This window comes from Ciconia boyciana, chromosome 17, assembly GCF_034638445.1.
Source record: "Ciconia boyciana chromosome 17, ASM3463844v1, whole genome shotgun sequence".
NCBI classification, from domain to species: Eukaryota; Metazoa; Chordata; class Aves; order Ciconiiformes; family Ciconiidae; genus Ciconia; species Ciconia boyciana.
Genome location: NC_132950.1, coordinates 8445806 through 8469284, shown reverse-complemented (window position 1 = coordinate 8469284; position 23479 = coordinate 8445806). Strand labels below are relative to the sequence as shown.

The window sequence follows — 23479 nt, the reverse complement described above, 5'->3', positions numbered from 1 at the left end:
ATTCTGACAATGTCTCTTAACTGGACACCAGCGTGGTTTTGAGCTGAATCAGCCACTAAGAGAAAAACACATTTTATCCTAAAAATAATCATCCTTCCCATTATCTGAACTATGAAATCAAGAGAGCTACCCCAGACCAAGGAAGCGGTCTGGAAGTGACTTGCCCGTAAAATACTGGAGGTAAAGGGAGGCCGGAGGTGCAGCGAGAAAGTCCAACCACTGTACTAGGAAATGGCAGCACTGCTGCATGAAATGGAGACTGCTCTTTGAGTCAGCCAATTTCTGCTCAGGGGGTGGAAAAGTTTCTTTACTCCAAAACTTAAAATATACTGTCTGCTACACAGCCTGAGCAATCTGCTCAGCATAATATAGGTTATCTCTATAGCAACCACTTGTGGTTGGCTTCTGTTCACCAGCCTAGCCATCCATTTCTCTTCCCCTACAGACCCAATAGTCAAAATACAGCAGTTTCCAGCTCTTTATGTCTTCAGACCAAGCTCACAACATAACTCTTGACAGCTGGTGGGTGCTGTGACTGCTGCAGCCCCAGAAATAATGCAGTATGCCAGGAAGTACTGCAAAAACCCAGCTGCTTGCTTCTGCCATTTGGTTAATGAGCAGACATCCTTTCTGTACAGGGCCACGACTTGGCTGTGGGTGAGGGGAGAAGCATCATGAAGACTCACAGGCCGACAATGTACGCCTCACACCGATGAAGCTCTAACACTGCTCATCAGCCCCTAAGAACTGAGGAACAATTCTGGGTCCCGGGTCCCAGGCAGAGGAACCTGTGCTAACAGTTGTAGAAAGTGAGAAGCTACATGACCTCAGGCCACACTGACTCATAAAGACCTGAGAAGTCTGGGTACATTTGTCTTTCTTAAGAAAAGTTAAGAAATTTTAAGAAATACTAAGAAATATTAAGAAATTTTTCTTTACATGGTTGTGTTCCCGTCCGAGTGCTGAAGAACCGTGGGCCACAACAAAGAGGCTGTGTGTGGTGTGATCCACGTCTTGCCAGTGTCAACATTAAAGCTCCTCAAGGGCTTGACCACTGAAAACAAATAAATAAATGAGCGCAGACAGTGATCTATAGAGTCATAGTCAACAGGCTCTTGAGCCAGCTATCCCTGAACCCTGCCCACCACGACAGCAGAGGCAGCTGGCGGGAGGGAGACACCAAGCTATGGAGATTTCATTGATTTAGATTAACAAAGGATTTTCTTGCCCGGCCAAATGAAAAATAAAGTAACGCAAGTCCTGTTGTTCTGTTATGAAAGTCCATCTTGGATATCACAAAACATTCCTGCTAGCTGAAGCTCACAAGCCTGCATTTAGGCAGAAGAGGAAGCAAAATTCCAGGGCTTGGGCAAGTGGTGTGCCACTTCAGGGTGGCACCAGTGGATTCACTTCTTGTAAAGCTGATATTCAACAGACCAGGACACTGAAACCCATTAGATTAAAGAATAAGCGGTTTAGGTAGCAGCAGGGATTGTTCCCCACAAGAACAGCATTGTCATAAACCTGGTAAGAAGAGGAGAACATAGATTTTATGGGACATAAGCTTGAACAAGAAGCTTTAAGCTTGGCAGCAAGGGAGCAAATTGGTGCCAAATGTGATGGATACTCTGCTGAGGATGCAGCTCTGCTAAAAGTCCAATAACTTCTCAAAATAGATATAAAACAGCCATCAAAAAAAGGAAAAACTTCTACCCATTATTCACAGAGCTGTAACTGAATTGGCATCCTAAAGGTAACTTTTTTTTTTTTTTTTCATGAATGCACTTCCTTCTTGCAAAGCAGCCCACAAAAAAGGGGCTGATGTTGTTTTAGCTGTAGGACTCTGTGGCAAGCCAACCCTTATTACTGTTCCCACGTCAGCTCTTGATTTCTGTAAGCGTGTTAACACTTCAGTAAATGCACAAGCTGGGAAAATAAATATACTTGACTCTAAGTGACAGACTGAAAATGTCACAAAGTAGGATGCACGAAAGGCAAGCTACTACGATAAATGCTGTAAATTCAAGCACTGAGCTGTACTGTATCACCAAACCTCTGTCAATCACACAACTCTGAAAACTTCACACTAATCTCAGGAACAAGCCCAAGTGACTCCAATCACAAACTCTGTCCCTGTTTGAAACTAGAACAGAAGAAAAGTACAAAATCTGAATTTTACAAATTACTCCAGCCTAAAATCCTTGCTTTGAATGCCTAGACTCCAAGCTGTAGGTTGAGTCGGCATTTAAACACGCAGTCTAGCATTTTGGATATAACCTGTGATGTACTAACAAGAGGTCAAATTCTATCCTTGTGTCCATCTAGAGTCTTTCGTGATTCTAATTTTACTCAGAGCTGAATCTGAGCTTATGCAATCAATTCCATGTCATTTCCCAGCCTGGCTATGAAAGCACAGGTGAAAGAAGTAGTGAAACACTGCAATCAGAGCAATGACATGAAACATGCAAATAGTGTGAACTTTTAGTCTTTGCTTCCGCTTCCTGAAATGTCCCATGCTTCAGGCACATGGCATGCATCCCTTTCAGAGTGTAGGCAGACCATCCTGAACTACCACCTCGCTTTGCAAATCCCACTTTACTAGTTAAAATGCCTAAACTAATTCAGAGATGCTCCCAGGCATCTGTGTATGTTTCCGCTGTAAGAATCAGCCTAACTGCCACACATTTACAAAGGCTTCCAGCAAACTTCCTTTAAAACAAAACCAGAATTCCAGATATGCTGGAACAAGCTCCCTAGAAAGTTCCAACTGTCTTTGAAATAAGAGACAATTCTCAAACAGGCAACAAAGAGAAAAAACGATGGCCAGGGAGCTAACCTCACTCTTGTGAATATTCCTGTGCCCGTATGGCCTTTGGCCTGGGAACCAGAGGCTCCTCGACTCTGCGCTCAGTCCTGCTGCTGCCATCCTGCCAAGCCAAGTTATTTGAACTTTTTGCTCCTGACTCCCTGCTCACAGGGATTTCCAACACAGATGACTCAGGGGGTTTTAGCCCTTTAGTTATTGAAATTAAGTGCACTGTACTCTAAACTGAGGGGGGGGGGGGAGGGGGGGGGAAGGTGTGTGTTGCCAATTAGCCAACTATACAGACAAATTATCTGTAGAGTTTAGATGCTCAGCACAGGTCTATCAGATTGATTCTCAGAACGTAACTGAGACCCACCAGGTCAGACAGCTACTGCACTGTCGCTTTTATCAGTAAAACCCACAAATGCAAAAAAATAAAGGTTGCTAGAGAAGAGCGATAGAAAAGATTGACAGAAGCACACAAGGATAGAAGCCTCCACCAACAATTCCACCTTAATTTTGCATAAGCCAAATCAAGAAAGGTCAAGATTTGAAAAAATATCATTAACTTCTGTGGGCATATCTGTTAAGGATTTATGTTTACAACGCTGGGAGTTACCTAGTGTAATGAGACACATGAGAACAAAGATATTAGCAGAAATAATACATCATCGTACAACATGTAGAAGTCAAACCCAAATAAGAAAAACAGTAGAGCATAAATCTTGATGTTAAATCTAAAATCACAGCAAAGCAAGCTACAGAGAACTTTGATGGGCGTCTTATTAAAAGAATAAAATTAACAATTTTTTCCCAAACACACTGGAAGCATAAAGCTTGCCAGGAAGTCTGTGAGGGCATGAAATGAATACTTAAAGAATAATATTCTTTCTGTACAGATGGAGTAGGTATGTACAGTATTAGGTCTTTTGAAAAGGGAACCAGGCAAACAGAAATTCTATTATACGGAATCAAACTAGCATTTATTTGTGGGGTTGCTGGAAGAGGGGCCAGTAACGTCCCCAGTGCAGTTGTCCATTGCTTGAGCTAATGGAGTAGCAGTGCAAGGGTGTTACCCTTTCTGGGCAGCTAAAAGACAAATTCATGACAGAACTGTCCCAACGAGGCTACAGGACAGAACGACGTGGATACAGACTCCGACTCAGGAAACATTCCTTCTAATCCATACCTATGCTTTACTTTACACGAAGTTATTCCCAAATAAAGGTCTTCTGAATTTTCTTTTAAAAAATCCTACATGTTCTAGAGCTCTTGTTAAGGAGATCGACAAGCCAAAAACTTGTGGGAAATATATCTCTGAAAGCGCATACAGCTGAATCCAAGGTGTATATAATGACGCTAGAAAGAGAAGAATACAAAAAAATCTCACCTACATTCTACTCTCACCTACTTCACTACGAGCAAACAGACAAACAAAAAACTATAAAAGGCCAAACATAGCTTGTTAGCTTTGTATTTGAGAGTATAATTTCACCCGGCAGCCGCTTTTCTCCCACTAAGGATGAACTATAAAACTCTCCACCTGAATGTATGCATTTCTCTGAAACAGTAGAAAAACACTTCGCAAACTAAGGACTTTCCATACAAGTCCAAACATCCTGAACTTTCTACACAAGAATCACTTTATTGGCTCACATGAAGGAACCAGTCTGAGTCTCCAGAAATTACTTTGTTTCTGGACTAAGACTTTTATTTTCTAATATATGTAAAATAAATACAGATATAAAACTCACTCATTAGGAAGAGTAGATACAGGAGCAATCTCATTGTTCCCAGCTTTAAGGTGAAGAAGGAAGAGGACTGGAGATACCAGGCAAAAGCTGCTCTCTTGCTCTGATGATTCTCTAGATCTGCATGTCTCATTGTGCTTGCCAAGACAAAGTGACTCTTGTGGATTTCCTAACTGAGGTTTCGAGGCGTATACTAGTGACATTCTAATAAAACTGCAGATGCAAAGACCTACTAAAAGGTAAACTTATGTTACTGAAAGGTAATTTTTAGCAGTGTCTCCATTTCTGTCCATCAGCGCCTTTAGTGTACCTAGAACAGCAGGATCTGTCAGGAAAAGCCGCTAGGGTCTACGTTTGTACTGTCCACCTTGGCCTTTGGTGCTTGCTATGTGGACATACCACATCACATCAAAATGTGCAAACAGATTGACTCGAGTGAACTCACAGCATGGATTTAAGAGAGATGTCAGCTCTCAGATTTCCCTCATAGTCATTTTTTTAATGCAGAGCTTCCCCCCCCACACACAGACACAGAGCACTTGGTGTTCCCCTTTTATTTTGTATATTATTGGTGTCAGAAACATTGACATTTTATGGCAGGATGCCCAGGGTACGTTAAGGGATTCTCCACATCTTTTCTCCCCTCCACCAACAGTTCTTTGGTTTTTATTGTTTGTTCCCTTGTTTCTCTGTACTGTCGACCCTAGTCTGGACCAGACTAGCATGGAATTACTCCCAAGTAGTTCATACTATCAGAGTACTGTGTACCAAGTATTACTTGGATGCAGTGTGTTGTTATTTCAAGTGCTAAATGAGCTGAAATAGCAAATGCTGAGCAATCAGAAGAGTTAACTGCATAGCAAATCCTTCGGGCAGGGGGGGAGGGAGGGAGAAAGCCATTCCAGAGGTGTGGTTCTCTTTGCCCAGAAAGCATGAATTTTCCAAGCGTTCTCAGAGAGGAGTGCAACAAATCACACAGACACTTTCTAGCTAACCTCCAACTCTCTTCCTCTAAGGACTCCCTGTGTTTAACAACATTTGACAACCATCCTCACAGTCCAGAAATGCTGTAGCACTCCACATTTCACAAATCCGAACTGAAAAAAGATTATGTCAAAAGAAGAAGTGAAGAAAACACTCCTTGCACTCAGATTTTAGTAACAGTTAGGTGCCAGCCATGAGGCAGCCACAGTCACGCCTTTCTGAGGTTTTACCTGGTCCTGTCTGGCCCCACTTTTATTCATGCTGCTGAAGCAGATGTGAGGTTGCAAGTGGAACAGTTTTCTTTTAAATTTTCCTTTTTTCCCCTCCAATTTTATTTTTGTTTTAGTCCCAGAGCAACAAGTGAAATTTCTTAAATACAGCAGAGAAGAACAAAACTGATAGCTAGCCACAGGAACAGTCCAGCTGAGAAATCTGCCAGCTGCATCGCTTCAGAAATAGCTCTCTGCAGCCTATGTAGATTTACATAAAACATCTGTTCTTTGTCTGAGCCCTTTTGCTTGTCACATTTCAAAGACTCCTTTTGCTAGCTACAGAGGCAACAGAAGTATGCTCAGTTGCAAGCGGGGTCACAAAGAGATGAAGAGAGAGGGAATCAACCGAGACACAGATATACCTCTCCACACTGGCTTCAGCTTCAGAGCATGCTTTGAAAAAAAACGGAAAAAAACCCCAACAATAAAATAAAATGTGCAAAGCATTTGAGGAACAAGTCAGTCTTGCTTCCACCTATATCCCTGAGGAAAATGGCCTTATGGGGAATTAGGAACCATACAAACCAGACATGAAGTTTCTTTTATGAAAATTACACAGATAAGCAGCAAGATAGATCACTGTGCAGTGGGAAGCATTTGGAGCCTAGTACAGAGACCACAGGGAGCAATGACCAGGCAAAGTGCTCAAGTAGAGGAGGAGGAGGAGGAGGAGTTTGGAAGCAACAAGGTCTGCATTCATCTCCCAACCCTTCCAGGAACCAAGCAACTTTGACCAAATCACACAGGGGAGGGCTTGAGCATCCATAACACTGCATGGAAAGTAATGAGAGCTGCTGGTGTCTTTTCTTCATGGCATAGCTGGGCCTTCAGAGTCTCCATGGCTCATACATATGGAGTAGACAGAGGAGAGAAACTGCAGCTATTCCTCCACTGACATTTGTGAAAGGTTTCTGTTTTCTCAGATGAGCGCCCTGCAAAGCCTCCCCGTTTGTATAGGGATGGGTTCACAGGCAGGTGGGTTTACCTGTCACAAGAGGTAGAAGGGAGAGGGCACTTCATCTGTTGATAACTTCTTGTGTAAATGACCAACTGAAGTGTTTCCTGACAAAACATTATGATCTATTAAGAGTGGATCCCAAAATCCGGCTGGGCCTTCAAAGCTATGAACCAGCTTGTAAGTCCTTCCTCTTGCAAGGAACTGCAGACATCCCACAAAATAAACCCCAGACAGCCTTTCTATTTGTAACGTGACAAGAATGGGAAGTGGTTCACATGCTGAAAACAAAGAGGAGCCTTGTGCATTAAGAATACAGAAAACTGGGAGGTTACTGATATTAATCTCATGAGTGCTGACTCACTTCTCACTGCAGAGAGGTTGTAACTCCTCAAAAATCTCCTTTTTTCCATAGCACATCAAAGAACTGTACAACAGCCTGGGCACTGCTAAATCTTCTGACCAACCTGACATATCTGTTTGCTGCGTGTGCCTGTCCCTGTCTGCTGTCTGTCATCCTTCATTCATGAGCTTGAGAGGGCTGGGACTGGTGGTCTGTGGCATGACTCTGAAGCACAAGGAATGCCAAGGCCCTGTTTCACAGCAGACACTAGATGTTTAATAACATTTTTGATGCAGATCAAAAGATAAACTAACACTGCAAGCTTAAGAAAGGGATTTAAAGAGAAGCAGGGTCAAGCAATGGCTGAAGAGGCAGGTTATCTTGAAAGCAAGCTGTCGCAGCCCACAGCTATCAAAAACACTACCAATAAGCAAGATTTCACTTTTGTTGTTTATTACGACTCCAGGTAGGGATGGCAGATCAGATTCTGCATTTCTTGATAATCTCCAAGTTTCCCTACCACAGCAAAGCACCAGGCACAGCAATAGATTACCATATGCCAGATGATCCTTTTGTGCGCTATTAGCACCTTGCCAAATCTTGGGAACACTTAGGACAAAGCCATAGATGGAAAAAGCAGCTGAAGGCTTCACAAAGCAAGAAAACAGCAGAAGCTGGAGTGAGAAAATTTAGTTACAAATCAGAGACCCGATGCAGTGAAGATGCAGAGGGAATTGCCCAGCACGGGGAAAGAACCCGTCTGAAGGGACAGGGAATAAGTTCAAAAAGCAATGCTTTTGCTGCCAGTCCTGGGCATGCAGTAAGCAACAGGACTAAGATGGTTGTCTCCAACATCAAACCTCCTAGCTTCACTTGCTAGGAGTAGAAATGAGAGACAGGGGATCTTGAGGTGTATAGTTTTTCCTACTGAATGAAAGGTGCTGCCAACATTTGTAGTCTGCAGCTTTTTCAGCGTTATCACCAGCCATTCCCTCTATGAAAGATGCATCCAATGCAACATCGGCTGTTACAGCTTCAGATGTGGCTGCATAAACTGACATGAGGTCATGAAAACTAGTTCACTCGCAGGGCAGTGAGCTCAGCACAGTGCTGAGTGAAAGGCAATCAGGAATCTGATAAGGCCTCATAGTCCACACTGATCATATCTCTTCCTTTTTGAGAGAGCCTGAAGCTCTGAAAATACATCCAAGGGTGAACGTTTTCTATTAAGTAAACTTGCTATATTGATAGTTGACAGAAATACATGTTACTATTTTTAAATATAGGCTGAAAGTGAGACAGTTCATTTTTATCTCTTTTCCACAGAGTTTAAGGTATGTTTCCCATCCTGCCTGAGGCAGCGAGCACACTACAAAAAGCAATGAGGTCCTTGTAATCATTTATAGCAAGACAGGACGCCCACTAAGACTGACAGGAAATATTAACCGCACAATGCATTTTGGCCCATCTGTCTCTCAGAAGCCATGTGCAGGGTTCTGCTGCTGTTTTCTACAGAGACAAAGCAACCTGTGAAAGACAGATGTTTCAGAAATTCACCAGGTGAAGTTACAGGTCCAGGAAATCCACATCACTTTTGTGCTCTTAAGCAAATGCACACATCATGCAAACCATTTCATTATAATACTGTAAAATGGGAATTCTGGTGTGGGCTAAACACCGAGCACTGCAGGTACTGGCACAAAGACTCAGTATGGCTCTCGATGACTGAAGACTGAGTATTTGTCCACTCACGTCTCACACCAACAGTGTTTTGCACAGAAGCCAACTCCATCCTTAGCAACTTTTTATGCCTCTCCAACACTCTTTATTCCAAAACACTTCAGTACAGTCTCTTGTGCCAAAAAAATATCAGTCAACCCATTCTTTGATAGGTCACTCCATCCTTTGCTTCTCTATGGCAAACAGCATTATTTCAATACAGCTCAGAAAGCACTGCCTTCCCAAAAACCACTCCCCACTGCCCTTATGATCTTGCTCTTGCACCTTTAGACTTAGTAGTAAGAAAGTGTCAGGCAGAGAAAGTTGAGTAAAAATAGTTTCTTCAGAGGAAATTAATGATTAAAGTGCATGAAAATATTTAAAGCCACAGGCTGAACCACAGTCTTGGATAAAATGCACTTTAATACTGATAATGCCTTCAATTCTTCCAGCCGCTATAGGAAGAACTACTCCTTTGAAGTTGGAAGCAAGGTTGCAATCCAGAAAACCTGTTAAAGATTTCTGGTTTGTCCCTCTAGAGGCATCATCTCAGTTGCTGATAGCTGGGGCTGCAATAGCGACTGCTCCTCTGAAACAGCTGATCTCAGTTGTTTCTGTGGCATCCGTTTCCATGATCTTGTCTCTATAGCAGGAGACATAAAAACAGCAGCCCTTTGTCAGCAGGACGCTGACAAAGGGATCCAGTTTTTAGAAGACCACAGGTTTAGGGAAAACCCAACATACAACAGATAGTATTTTAAGTGTTGCAACCTCCCAGAAATCTGGCATCTAGGAAGAACCTATGCTGGAAGAGCAGGGGGACATGTTTAAATCTGGTGGAGCTTCTGCCCAAGCTCTGCCAGGCTGAATAAAACATTTCTAGAGAAAGTAACAGCTCTCCATTTTCCACACAGAGTTGCTTCCCAGGTTTAACAAGGGAAGCAAACATAATTAACTTAGGCAGAATTTGACAAAGTTGCCAGTGTTAATGCCCTGATTTGTACTATTAAAGCCCTGTGATTTTAACACTTGCAGTATGAGTGCACCTAAATTTTACCTTTCCTAGAAAAAGCACCACGCATTTGGGCTACTGAGTTAAAGGGAAGAACAGCCCTTGCTTTTCTCAGCAGTGTTTCCTGCCCATTTCTACAAGAGGTAAGTAGGAATGGCATCTCCTTCATTCTCATTATTTGTTCCCAAACTCTGACCAGGTTCATACCTACTCTAATTCTTTATTTTCTCAGCTCAAAAGTGATGCTGCTACTATTGAGGGATTTTCATGAGCAAGCTGGCCTGCCTAAAATTTCTGTTACCAAAGACATAATAACATGCCAAGAGCAGCTGCTGAGCAGGAAGCTAAAAGGATATTGAAGACCTTTCTTCATGATTTAATTTACCTTCTGGATTTATTTCCGAATCACTGGTGTTTCCAGGGTCTTCCTTAAGAACGCCCACCTCCTTTGCCCAATTCGTCCATTTAATTTCCTCTACTCTAGAGAAACAAAATGCAACAGACATTGACGCACGGAGCACAGCATTTCAGTCCATATCTCATTGTTCTGCAGCATCCCAACCCAGCTCATCCTGCCAACACAATCCTAATGGTTTGGCTGTAGCAACACCACCCTACGGAGCTTTTTTTTCTTTTGCTGTAGTCTAAGGTCCACGAGGTAAATATTTTCCCCTCCATATTGTATGCTGGTCTACATTGTTTGTTTTAAAATACTCCAGTTCCTCCCAGGGAACATACTTAATACAAAGAAGAAGATTCCACTTTCTACACACGCTCAATAGCCTACAACACCCTGGAGTTACAGAAGTGCTGCCCGCAGTTCCGTTCGCGGGGTGGAGGAAGGTTCCCCCGCTCTCCCAGCCCCTACATGCGAGGAAGAGTGCTGCCCCCTCGTGTTGCACTCAAGTTGCATGTTCCTGAGCGAAGGGGCCACCAGCCTGCATCCCTCCCACCACAGCCTGCTCTGGGCACAGCTATACTGGCAGCAGCAAAGAAAGCAACTTTGCAGACACCCTGCCACCATAACCACTGGCACAGATGTGGGTTAAACAGGACATCTTTTGGTGACAGCATGTCTTGGTGACAATGCTGGTGGCTCAACTAGCTCTCAACCTTCCAGCATTGCAATCACCAACCGATCTGCAGGTACCCAGGAACACATGGTTGAGTCACTCCATTGAGTCAGTGCTGAAATTCCCTGCGGCAGTTCAGGGCTACCAGCTTATGGATCATGGGAACTCATTATTAGGCTGGAGTGTAAGAGGTAATGGTACATCTGTCTTACCTGAAACACCATCTTTCATCTTTTTTATTGAGGCCCACTGACACGAAGCAGCCAGATCTCCTCTTACCACCTTGGCGCCACAGCCAGGCCTTCTCTATTTCTAGAATAGCAATAGCCCTCTGAAAGAAGAAGTCCATGTTAGAGAGAAAACAGGGCATAGAGCCCAGCCCCTCTTTTTGATTAAATCTTCCCCAATCAGCAACTACTTTGACTTAGAAAATCACTTTGGAACTCAATCCCAAAGAGCTCCTTAGCTTAATAGTACCAGTCAGTTACTTATTCTCTCAAGTTACTTATGCACGTGGATCTGGACTGGCTGGTAGCCATGCAAACAGCATGAGTTTTAAATGCGTCTAAAAATGACGTTAGGATTTACCCCCAGAGTGGCAAATTTATGTAAAAGATAAGTTTATAGCTGAGGCTTAGGACAAGGACAGGCACTGTCATCTCTGATGTTATGAGACTCAAGTTGGAGTTTGGGCCACAACATAACTGCTGAGCAGCACCAGGTCTCACCTGCAGCTTCCAGACGCTTTTGCTATAAGTAGAAATATCCGTGACAGTCTCGCTCATGAGCGCAATCAGCATGTTGAGCAAAAGAATGTAGGTGAGGATCACAAAGAGAAGCAGCAGGAGCATGACGAAGTATCTGAATCTGGCATGTTCCTGGAACTCCAGGTCGCCCATCCCAATGGTGATCTTGAAGAGCTCCAGGGAGACACTAAGCAGCCCACCGTACATAGCATGGCTCCCAGCGCTCTCCATCTGAGCAAGAGACTTGTTTTGAGAGACCAAAGGAGCATCCCCCATCAGCGTAACCAGAGCTATGAGAAAAACAGAATTTGAATCCTCCTCAGAAAACTTCACTTCTTGCAGCCCAGCCTATAACATAATGCTGAGTAAGTCCTTACCTGCAGCAAAGCCAAAGAGGAAGATCATATAAACCAAGAGGAAGCGCAGCAGATCTCTCAGGATAGTCTGAAACACAAATCAGGAGGAAATGCCATTCTTTATCTCACATGAAATCACCAGGATGGTCTCCTGTTCTCACACATCATAAACCAGCCCCCAGTAACAATACATAACAATAAATCCAGTTTAAGAAACTACTAATACATGTTAAATTACTTTCTCAGGTAAGTAACATCATTTGCAGCTTAATCTGAGAGTAATACATGAACTTCTTTGTTGTTATGTTTGTATGAATAGGTTCTTTGAAACAAATAAATATCATGTCAGTTCCCCAGTATGGCTGTTTCCAAATTGTTTGAACACACATCTCTTTCTTTTCTATCTTCATTGGGTTTCACACAAGTGGTGATCAGAATTCTTCCCTGACACCTCACTTCACCTGCTTTGTCTTGCCTTTCTAGTCCCAGACTCCTTTATGGACCTGGAAACACTTCTCAGCCCAAGCATAACAGTTCCACAGAACTTGCACTGGTTTTGCCTGCTAGTTTTGAGTCATTTTATGACAAACAGGTAAGTGTCAGCTGTTCTCACTTGCTATATTCAAAGGTGGCAACCTAGTGGGGTTTGCTGCAATCGTACTTCCTTGAAGACACTGATCTAATTGCCTTCTGCAACTTCTTTACTTCCATAGTCAGTACATCAATTCCATTTATGGTTTTCATGATCCTCAGGGAAGAAAAGTAATTGCAGGACTTCTCTTAGCTCCTCACACCCAAAAGCTTTTCATACAAAGTTTTTTCCTAGTACTGACCTTCTGTATCATGACACTGTAGATCCCAGTGCGTTGAAAGCCCCGAGTGTAATACAGCATGTTCACCCATCCCAAAAGCAGGGAGAACACCATCACTGCCACATAGTTTTCCGAACTTGCACCATACAGGACTGCTGACAGCAGCAATGAGAAAGCCTGGATGAAGCTGGAGAGAAGCAGAGTGAGTGACACAGTGACTTACCTCAACAAAGAGGCCCATTTGCAGATCTGTTCTGTTTTGCAAGGAAAAGCAAACAAATTTTACGAGGTTACACGGAGCATATAAAGTGGCAGTTAATCAGACACATAGTTTATATAAGCAAATCCTGTTATAACCAGACCCACAAATTGTTGCAGTTTTGTTATGAACTGGTTAATCTCACAGTATGGAAGCTCTGACCTGCTTGATGTAACTCACAACTGGTATTAAATGGAAAAGAATTTTAACACTTATGAACACATGCACACATACATGCACACATCTGCATCTATACACATTTCTCCTCAGAAAACTGAGAAGTTATTTTCCTTTCAACCAAATCTGAGACATGGTGACTGTATGATCAAAAACTTGAGCTCTTTTTCTAACAAATATATGTTCTTAACTGTGCAATAATTGAGGGTCTGACCTTTGCTGTGTTCAGCTACAATTCCAAGGACAGACCCTACCCAGCAAAGTCCATTACAACAAAGGGTTATGACAAGATGCAGCAGGTAGGAGAAGCAAGCAGGAGACAGTGGCAGAGAATCAATCTTTCCTGCTCACCGTCTCTCTAGTAATGTTAGGGCAACTTAGCCGCACACAGCAGAGAACCAAATTTCACCCGTGCTTTCATTGTGCAAAAAACCTCAAGAGACATACATCAAGATCTCAATGCAGCTGTCAGAACACATAGTCTTCAGGGACTGGCGCCTCCTCCGCAAGTACAGACTCTAATAGAGAAAAATCAATGGTAGCCATTCATCAAAACAACAGGGCATGGTAGAGAGTGATTCCTGCCCGGCATAGCCTATCCCTCAGGAGAGAGGTTTGCTCCATAAGTTCCTGTTCATGCTTTCATTTTCGAGATCCCAAATTTCAGCTAGTCATCCTTCCAAGATTAAAAAAGTATTATTTATAAAGGGCAAGGATAAACAAGGGCTGAATCATAGCTCAGCCCAATGTCTTTATTAATAGATTGCATTAAATGCCAAAGACGCATTTTAGTACCATAAATCACGGAACTCTCAATTATTTACTGTTCTTCCTCTTGCCCAGCAACCTGGCTTGTGCCACCCGTCACTGCTAGATCACACTGACACTGTAAGTGTCTCAGAGCAGGATTCCCTCTTGCCATCCACTCATGCACATCCTGGTGTCAGGAGAACCGAATCTGTTGCCTCAATGTCAGTAATGCTTTCCTTTTTTTCTTTCTCACAATGTAACTAGACAAGAGATCCCCGTACCTGAGCAAAAATTAGATAAATGCCTCCTAGCAAGATAATGATCAGTCCAGAGACCCACAGGAAGCCTCCAGCTGTGAACTCCACTGGAAATGAAGGCTGCAATATAAAAACAAAAAAAACCCCAAAACACTGAAGACAGGCAGAGGTAGTGATGATAACCACCCCACACCTTTTAAACTCAGCTCCATCCATTCAGGCCTTTCCAGATAAAAGATTGGGCCTACCTTTACCCGTGAGGGCTGATAGTATGCGATGGCTGTAAAGATGATCATGAACGACAAGTATGAAACAAAACTGAAGTAGAATCTCTTGGAAGCAAACGTTTCCCATTTTTGCTGAAGCAGTTTGTTCAGTGGCTCCAAAACCACCATCTTGTACCGATTCTATGGAAAAACAAACAACAAAAATGTACCCATGTGTCAACAGGAATGCAAATTCACCAGAGGATTGTCTTTTTCAGGGTTGGAGCTCAGTGGCTCCGACTAGGGTATCACTAGAGGTTTATTCAGTCAGGCCTTTCAGTATGAAAGAAATCAACTGTCCCATAAGAAGTTACTTCTGCTTGGCTTCATCAAGGTATTTTGACACACCCAGGCTTAGGACAACCAAAAGATCAAAAATTTCTCTCCTATTATAGATTATCAGAGCCATACCAAGCAGACTATAAATAATACAATACACAAATACTTCCATTATGTGTTTCTTTTCCAGAAAAATGATAATGTGAAACACCACATTAACTTGAAATGATTTGCATAATTATACAGCAACACTATAGACAGGCAGAAAAAATGTTGCTGTCTTTGACTTTTAGTAAAAACACTCACCGGTGTGTCACTGCTGTATGCCAGAATCTCCAGCACAGAGTTCTCCTCAAAGCTGTCTATAGAGGACAAGTCATAGAGACACACATGGATAGGTCCATAGGTCCATTCAGTGAACTTGCGTGACAGGTGCCTGTACATTGGGTCTTTGATCTCTCTTTGGATGATGTGCTTGAAGATCTGAAGAGAAATAGGACACGTGCCAGGAAAATGTGCATGTAATGAGGGCGCAGAATGACACAAGGACACCCCCTTCAAATACAGGACACCTGGCTTTCTGCATTATACACTTTGGTATACCCAAACACCAGACTATCTGGCTAAAAGCAGGCAATCTAACTACAACTTGTATCAGGTCTTCAAGGAGTAGAACCAATTTCAGTCCAGACCAGCTCTCTCGGCTGGGACAGAGAGCAGCAGCAGACAGCTGAGACTCTGTAGGACACTAACTGGAGTGACCTGGAGGAGGCCTTTATTGTCTCCTGTGGCACTGCCACTGTCAGCAGCATTACTATGGGTTGGGTGCAAGATGCTCCTACATCAAACCCCACTGCTATGCTGAGGATGTATGCTGCAGTCTTCCTTGTTTCTCAGCAATCCCATGGATTCCCTGTATTTGTCTTTACCTCCACTTTGCCTGTCTTGGCAGCAAGCTGCAGAGGATTTAATCCATCATAATTCACTATCTCCTCCAGTTTCCACGTTGGGTCAACCTTCACACCTGCCTTCAAGATCTCAACGTATGTTGTGCTCACAAACTTGGTGTTCTCCTCAGTGTCATCTGCAATCATCACCAGGGCATGAAGGACTGTGTTGCCCTGTGTATCCTGCTCCTGGAGCCTGGCTTTCTGGTGGGGATTGTTTAGAAGATATTCCACCACCTCAAGCTGGTTGGTACAAGCAGCCAAGGAGAGGGGAAGTTCACCTGAAGAGATTAGGACAGTATTTGGAGGGAAAGCAGAAAGGGGTGAAAAAAAATTAAAGGGAAAAAAAAAGCAATTCTAGGGAAATATACTTAACCTATAGTTTTACCATTGGAACACAGAACAAGTTCTTTCTCAGCATCTCTAGATTCAGAAAGGGTTTTGCAGTAAACAGTTACTCTTTATTTCTGAGGGCAGCTAAAACACTTTCCCAGACCCCTAACTTGGCTAAACTAACCAAGTATTTGTCTCTGTCTGAAGCCCCTCAGATGGGATTAAATACATAAAACCAACGATGATGGCAAATGCTCATTGGACACCTCAGTCTGTGAAAGGATCCTGCCATTCAAATAAGTCAAGAGCTCGATTACAGGACAGTGGAGATGGCAACCCACACACAGAAGGGCAAACCCAACTGAGAATTAGCGGCATCGCATACAGTAAGGCAATAAAAAAAGCAAAGGAATGTGTTCCACACTGACTCACCAAAATAGAAGTAAACTCCTTCTTTCTTCTTCTTGAAGAATTCACCATGGGCTCTGGCATGGACATCAGCTCCATTCTCTACTAGAAGTTTCACTAAATCTAGGCTCCTTTTCTCTATGGCAATATGGAGTGCTGTCTGGCCTAAGGAAACAGGCAAAACCTATCACTTGGTGCCACTATCAGAGAGAACAGGCAAAGGACTCTTCAGCAAAGTGCCGTTCCAACAATCGCTGTATGTTCTGCATAGCAATCCTGCAGTCTCAGTGCTGGGCAAGGGGTGGGTGGCAACTGATGACTTTCAACAGTGTTGGTTGGAAAAGCATGTTGCAAACACTGAGTCAGAAGGCAAGCCCCAAGACTATCAGAAATTCAACACAAGACCAGGAAATTACCCATGCCTGGCACTAAGATCCCAAGCAGCTATGAGAGGATAAAGACAACTATACATGTACATGATGATGCTGCATGCTTGCTATTAAAAGGATAATCCAACCAGCAGAACTCATTCTTTAATAGCAATATACTACTTCTTTTTCACTTTTAGACATGCTTTTTAAGCTTTCCAAAGCAAATCCTCTCATATTCCTGGGTTATTAAACATCTATAATGTCTGTTTTATAGACTGAGAACAAAGTTGCAGAAGTGAAGTGTATAATTCAGGGCTGAAGAGGATGCAGACCAGAATCAGAAATCAGAACTAAAGGGCGAGTAGGCTGTTACTGTAACTGCACCAGAACTCTGGAACTGCAGTGCTACATAAGCTCCAGTTCCCTTCTTTTTCCTTGTATCTGCACATCTCACCTGTCTAACAGGGAGGCAGCTCTGACACAGCATCAGAACAGAAACCTTACCTCTGTAGTAACAATCAGAGCATGCCACATTGACAAGTGGCCTGGGATTCTGTGTCTTTTGGTCTATTTCCAGCAAAAGTGGGATTGTGTCATTCTTTCCATTTTTTAAGTTCAACAGGGCTTTCATTAAGCAGGTCTTCCCAGTCTTTGCATCTAGTAGAAAAAGAGTATTGAATGGGTTGCACATGTACTTTGCACACATCTGTATTACTTGATTCAGAACTTAATTATCACTGTAGGACCAAATACAATAATTATTTTAAAGGCCTTTCTCAGTATTTTTAGTCTGCAGTAGAGGCAAAAGCCCTAGGATATATATAATTAATGGCATTCTCCATCCTCAGGTGGATATTAGGAAAATAAAAGAATTAACAGATGGCTGGAGAAAGCAAAGAACCATGAGCAGGTTCCCCTGCTTCCCTCCTACATTAACAAGTGCTGCCTCTGCTAACCCTGTTTATGGAGCACTGAGCAGGAATCTACCTGTGTATTCAGAATTGGTGAGAAATTTGGAGGTCCTCCTTAAGTACTCAAGTAAACCATCCAGTGCTTCGGGACTGCCCCTTGAGACTGCGCTGAAGAGCCTGTCTCTGTCAAAGCGATTGGGGTCCTTTTGGCTACGGAAAAAATGTAAAGCATTAAGAAGTTCTGGAGAGTGGAAGACAAGACTGTGCAATAAGTTCTAGTGGGACGGTGTAAGAAAGGAAGAAGGCAGAAAAGTTTGTGAGAAAAAACAAGTATTTTATTTTTGAGTCAAGGGAAAAAGAGAATTCTGGAAAATAACTGTCTCTATTAAGTGGCTGCTCTTTCCATCAGCTGGAGCTCTTCCCAGATCCAGTCTGATGTGCAACCCTGGAATGCATCCAGAGCACAAAGACAGAGAAGCCCAAGATAGCTGCAGGACCAGAATCAGTCCCATCACATGGTGTGAAGCACTCCGTGAGCTAGTTTACATCCCTCCCTGGCAAGAACAGTTTGGTTGTATAGGGCTCCATGCTAAGCTGCTCTTACACACAACTTGGCTTATTTGGTGCTAGTTCAGATATACCCAAAATACACCACAACACAGCATACACATACCTTCCAAGCGCAGAAGGAAAGGGCTAATATGTCCCCTTTCTGCCCTTAATTACATCCCGACAGATTCCTGTAATATTCCTGTATTGTCACTTTTAGTTCAGACTTTGGTGAAGTCTCTAGGCCCCTACCAGCAGGGATCAGTACAGATCAACAGGGATCCCACCCTCGTCAAATATCCAAGTTACTCACTTGCTGACAAGTCCTGGCCGATAGTTCAGATTAATCTTGACTTTAGGAGCAAAGTCACTGCTCTCCTTCTGATAAGGTGTCTCCAAAGGCTGTGGCTCTCCTTTCTTTCCATGTAGCCCTGATCTTTCTTCTTTTTTACTAGATGCAGGTTTATCATCCTGGATACTGTCATCTGTTTCTAGCAATCCTATCAACCTGTTCCTCTGACCTGGGCCTGGCTGCCCATTTGTGAAGTTATCCATTTCTAGTAGAGATGGTCTTGCAGATCACCAAAGATGTTCCCTACTGGGAGACTAACCCTGCAAGGGAGAGGAAGAATTAACACAATTTGTTCACAAACCTAGGATATGTACAGTACGGCACACACGTAGAGGAAAGCATGTTTCCAGCTCCAGCGTTCCTACAGTTGACTATGGGTCCCTTGAGAGATTCAGTAAAACTCTGCACAGTGGGAGTATCTGAATAAAGGATCAAGGCCTTAAATAGGGTACCACTGGAGAAGTTTGAAAGCAGTTCATGAAATACAGGCAACTTGTCTGCAGAACATCTGAACCCCCTTTGTGAGATGACCTCACCTGTTGGCAGCAGCACAGGGTCCTTACATAAAAGGCAAGGAAAGTGGATCTTTAGGAGACTACGATCATTGTTCTTGTCTCAGTGCAGCCAACATAGGCTAGTCACCAAGTGGCCAAAAAGATAAGATTAACTATAGGCCTCCTTTGGAACAGAGTGATAAGTTCGTTCATGTTCTCTGTTGCTAAGAATGACAATATTTCTACAGGGAAAACACATGCACAAATTATGTTCCACTCATGCATTCTCGCATTTCACCCTGGGACAAAATGAGTGGGATCTCCCCAGTGTTTGGAGCTGTTGGCTATCCATGCAGGCACAGGCTTTGAATTTCCAGCTCCACAGCACAGGCAAACACACACCCCAGCTGCCATGTGGACACTCACAGCCCTCAGAGCCTGAACACAGCATAGCTCTCCCAGCTGTACAGAGAGCATCAGTATGCAGAGCACCCAGCCAGCCCACTTATCTAATACATCCTGTACTCCTTTTTTACTCTTTTGAGACATCTCTTCATAAGTATCTGGATACGTCTCAGATTCACACACAATGCAAACCTATCTGTAGTGAGCATATGACTGCAGATCCACGCACAGTTTGTGAGGCAGCAAGGAAACATCTATAATTACCAACCTGAAGCAGAGCTTTTTTCAGTAACTCCGTTTTATTCACATGTATTCCCTCCAAATGGTTAACAGGTTTTCTCTGAAGAGAAATCTCCCTTGCTGGGACTACAGCCAGACTCCATAGCCTGTACCAGCAAAGAGGTAAATTGACACAGCATAAGCATTCTGGCTTAGCTTAGGATGTGGAGAAACATAGTTCTAGGCAGAAAACAGCCACAAAACATCTTTATGCAGCTCACAGCAAGAAATCCAAGGGCTGATTTCAATTCAAACCATCATGATAATTCAGCCATTCAGTTTAGTCTGCACTCTAATGACAAACATTCCTCTGCACACACAGGCATACACCCTATAATCCCATTTCAGACTTATTTCCTCCCCCAAAACACTTACTGGTAAATTTGCCGATCCTTTAGAGGGCTATTTGTACTTCCATAATAGTTTGCTTGTGCTTTTCTGTCTTCCTTTCCCCAAAATCATTTCTCAGCTGCAGTTTCCATCTCTCCACAGCGCTCAGAGAGTTATTTATTGTCAGTCTTGTACAGACAGACTGTCTGGTTTAAAAGCAAGAGCAAAATGGTCCTAAAAAAAAGACCCTATAACAGATACATCCGCTTTGTGCGTCCCTAGGAAACAGAGCGAGCCCTCTCTGTTTGCCAGCTGAACTTTCACTTCTCTATTCAAGGGCTGAGTTCGTTCTTTCTGCGACTTTACCAAGCCATTTTGAGTAGTGCAGCACAAAAAAGCCCTGCTGTCAAAAGAGGAAGAGCACAGCACTTACCTCAAGTTGCTGCAAGCTCCACCCAAGAACTGATCTGACAAGGGAGTCCCAACGGATCCTTCAGAGGGTAAATAACCTCTCAGTAGAAATCAAGTCAAATACGAACAAGCGTTAATAAGCATGAAAGCAGACCCCGAATTATTTACATCCATGGGTGACAGTCATCATCTTCTGTAGAGAAGACCGCACTCATATTAGCACTCTATTAACGGCACAACGTTGAACTCCTAGTTGGTGGTGGTCCATGAGAGAATCCAGGCTGCCTGTGAGAAGGAATAACCACGGATTATTGTAATTTACTCAACTGTATAGCTTTTTGCAAAGTGAAGAAGGGCTTGCACAGGAAATGACTAGATAGATTTCTCAGCAAAAGAGAGAGCCAATGAGTGCAGTGCTCTTATATGGGAAAGCTGGCTGGCTATTGCAAATTCATAATGCTTAACCCCTGCCTGCACATATAGAGGCAACATCTCATGGCTTTCAACAACAGCCCGCTCAGATCTCAAGGGAGGCAGCTGATTTGACCCTGACAGTACTACAGCCTGTGGTTTAGTTGCGAGGTTTGTCACAAGGCTCCCTCAGTTAGCCCCAGGACAAGCAAGTATGCATTGAAACATCTTAGGTCAACTGTTGCTGTGGGAAGCCAGTTCTCCTCACACTTCACACACCCCAGGCACCCCTACGAGGCAGTGCAAACCGTATGACACAATAAACTAGCCAGAACATTACCCTACAAAGTACACAGTGTCAGCTGCTGCTCCTCACAAGCACAGGAAATCACACAAAGCAGCCCCAGTTCCAAAACACTTAGATCACTGGTTACTTAATTTGCCACTAGTGCCCATTTCTTAATGGGCTTGTTCTCCAAAGGAGTGCAAGTCTTAGAGAGGCTTGGAGGTCCTGGGAGCACAGACTGACCATCCCTACAACTGATTGTAGTTGAGACCATGGACACCCACTAATACCCCTTCACTTGTCACTCCCAAAACAGGACCCCTGGGAAACAGAGGACATCAGCCCACACCAAGTGGGCACCAAGTTTTTCTCTCCCACTCCTAACAGAACTGAGGCTTGAGGAGGCTGCGTGATCATTATTTCCCACAGCATCAATGCAGGATGACGTTCAGCACCCAGAGTCTCAATGGCCTTCCCCAGCACAATGTTGCTGCCTAAAGCAATCCTCACCTGACAGGGCTGCAGGATGATGTGGGGCTTCCTGGAATGTGGCCATCACCCATAGAAACATTCCCAGATGGCTCCTACTTTGAGTCAGATGCAGGCTGCGAGATGACCTTCCTATAAACACACCCATTAAATGGCAGGGTGCCTTTTCCTCTTTCATGGTTTTGCATGAGATGACTGCAAGCTTATTTCTCAGATTCCTGTTTCAAAATTAAGCTGATCCAGGAACAACGCAAAGCTACTTATTCTTTCCAGGCTTAATGATTTATTAGGACCCACAGGATAGCCTACAAAGAACAAACACAGTAGATAAATGCAAGACCAGATCTCATCTCTCCTCTCCCTCATTCCAGCCTTGCACTGATTTAATTCAGTTTCCTTTAGCCGTGTTACACTTAATTGACTGTGATATCAACAGACACAGATTCAGGCCCGGGAGTGTAGCTCAGACTTAGGGGTTTAAACCCTCTTGGGCTTTTCCCCCATCTTTCATGGGAGTTAGCCCACCATTCTAGCCAAGGAATGAAATCAGCCCACAAAAGTGCATCGTAACAGAGTCCTTTATGTGCATCTGGTTTTAATAGCTTACACAGAGGAAGGAGAATGTGCAGCTTGCTGGGAAAGGAATCACTGCCAGCTGAGAGGTCATCACAGCAAAACAGAAACATGGAGCTGCTGGGGGAACACAGAAACATTGGTATGCATACACACATGCGCACATGCTTTCCCAGAAAGTACACCAGGGTAAACACTTGCACTTCCATTTCACAGAAGGGAGAAGCAAGGCAGAAGAAGAATACAAGATCTGCCCAAGCGTGCACTTGCTAGTACCGGCATTCCGAGGTCAGTAATGGGATTACATCACTGCTGTGCACTAGCCAGCTGAGTTGGTTATGACTCTTAACAAGCATCTTGCCACCAAAATTTAAAATCCTGATAGCTGTTAGGAATCAGGATAAAGCCATCCAAAGCAGCATGCAGGGAGAATAAAAGCAGCAATTTAATTTCACCTATCTGCCAGCCTGAGTTTTCAAAAGCAACATGTGATCCTCTTGCCTTTTGAGGCTTTTATTTGGGAGAATAAGGAGGAATCTTGCAATTGCTCAGTGATTATTTTGCTGATGAAAATGTGTCTGATGGCACTAAGTTTCTCCTGACAGGAGACACACATTTTGTGGAAACCTTAAATCTGGGAAAAGAGAAGTCAAACTCTTAACTACTAAGTGACATTTTAAGTCAAATAAATATTTTTCATTTCATAATATTATAAAATATTTTCATAATTATTATATAATTATAGATTATATATGAAGAAGCACAATAATTCATGGCAGCAAAAGCAATGACCAGAACCTGCTGAAACAGAAGACAAAAGGAAGCATGAGGAAGACAGCTTTCTGAAAAGATGGAAACAAGCATATTTCCCAAAATAGGTATTCTCTGTTCACCTAAGCGCCCATTTTTACCAAACGCTGAAAAATTAAATATTCTTATGATTAATATCACATTTTCTGTATGCTGTAAATAGAAGATCAAAGTCACTTACATGTGTCTGTAATCTGCAGTGATCTGTAGCCACTCTAAGGGGTAACAGGTCAAAATCATCTTCACAGGAGGAGGGAAGCCTGTAATAACAGCATGCAAGGGTGGACCATTAACATGTTCTCC

General features: G+C 43.2%; 2 protein-coding genes across 8 annotated transcripts in view; both read right to left on the bottom strand.

Moving 5' to 3' along the window:
* ITGAE (integrin subunit alpha E) overlaps nt 1–4760 on the bottom strand; it is a 33400-nt gene extending 28640 nt beyond the window's left edge. Inside the window, 3 exon segments of the mRNA XM_072881949.1 lie at nt 4561–4619; nt 4622–4714; nt 4716–4760. Coding sequence (XP_072738050.1) covers nt 4561–4619; nt 4622–4714; nt 4716–4760 — 197 coding nt within the window.
* Nucleotides 4761–8910: 4150 nt separating this feature from the next.
* Nucleotides 8911–21000, bottom strand: LOC140660767 (transient receptor potential cation channel subfamily V member 2-like). 7 transcript variants are annotated; one of them, XM_072881938.1, is made up of 18 exons: nt 20630–20999; nt 20242–20430; nt 19856–19973; nt 18650–18948; nt 17864–17997; nt 17381–17533; nt 16530–16670; nt 15747–16045; nt 15124–15300; nt 14521–14679; nt 14297–14392; nt 13713–13783; nt 12851–13016; nt 12039–12105; nt 11644–11951; nt 11128–11246; nt 10228–10322; nt 8911–9473 (listed from the first exon to the last, which is right to left on the bottom strand). In XM_072881938.1, the coding sequence occupies exons 4-18, from the start codon at nt 18889–18891 to the stop codon at nt 9343–9345; spliced, it is 2358 nt and encodes a 785-aa protein (XP_072738039.1). In that variant the 5' UTR covers nt 18892–18948; nt 19856–19973; nt 20242–20430; nt 20630–20999; the 3' UTR covers nt 8911–9342. The 7 variants fall into 7 exon arrangements, with proteins under 7 accessions (XP_072738039.1, XP_072738037.1, XP_072738036.1 ...); XM_072881936.1 differs by having other exon boundaries at nt 20242–20402; XM_072881935.1 differs by lacking the exon at nt 20242–20430.
* Nucleotides 21001–23479: the final 2479 nt, after the last annotated feature.

What these genes read in the sequence shown, in the direction of transcription:
- LOC140660767 (XM_072881940.1), bottom strand. Translation starts at nt 18,891, where the DNA reads ATGGATAACTTCACAAATGGGCAGCCAGGCCCAGGTCAGAGGAACAGG. An exon ending in AGCTGCATTGAGATCTTGAT is followed by an intron (nt 13,017 to 13,712) that starts GTATGTCTCTTG and finishes GCTTCTCTCCAG; the next exon opens with CTTCATCCAGGCTTTCTCAT. An exon ending in CCTCTTTGGCTTTGCTGCAG is followed by an intron (nt 11,952 to 12,038) that starts GTAAGGACTTAC and finishes TTTTTCTCATAG; the next exon opens with CTCTGGTTACGCTGATGGGG.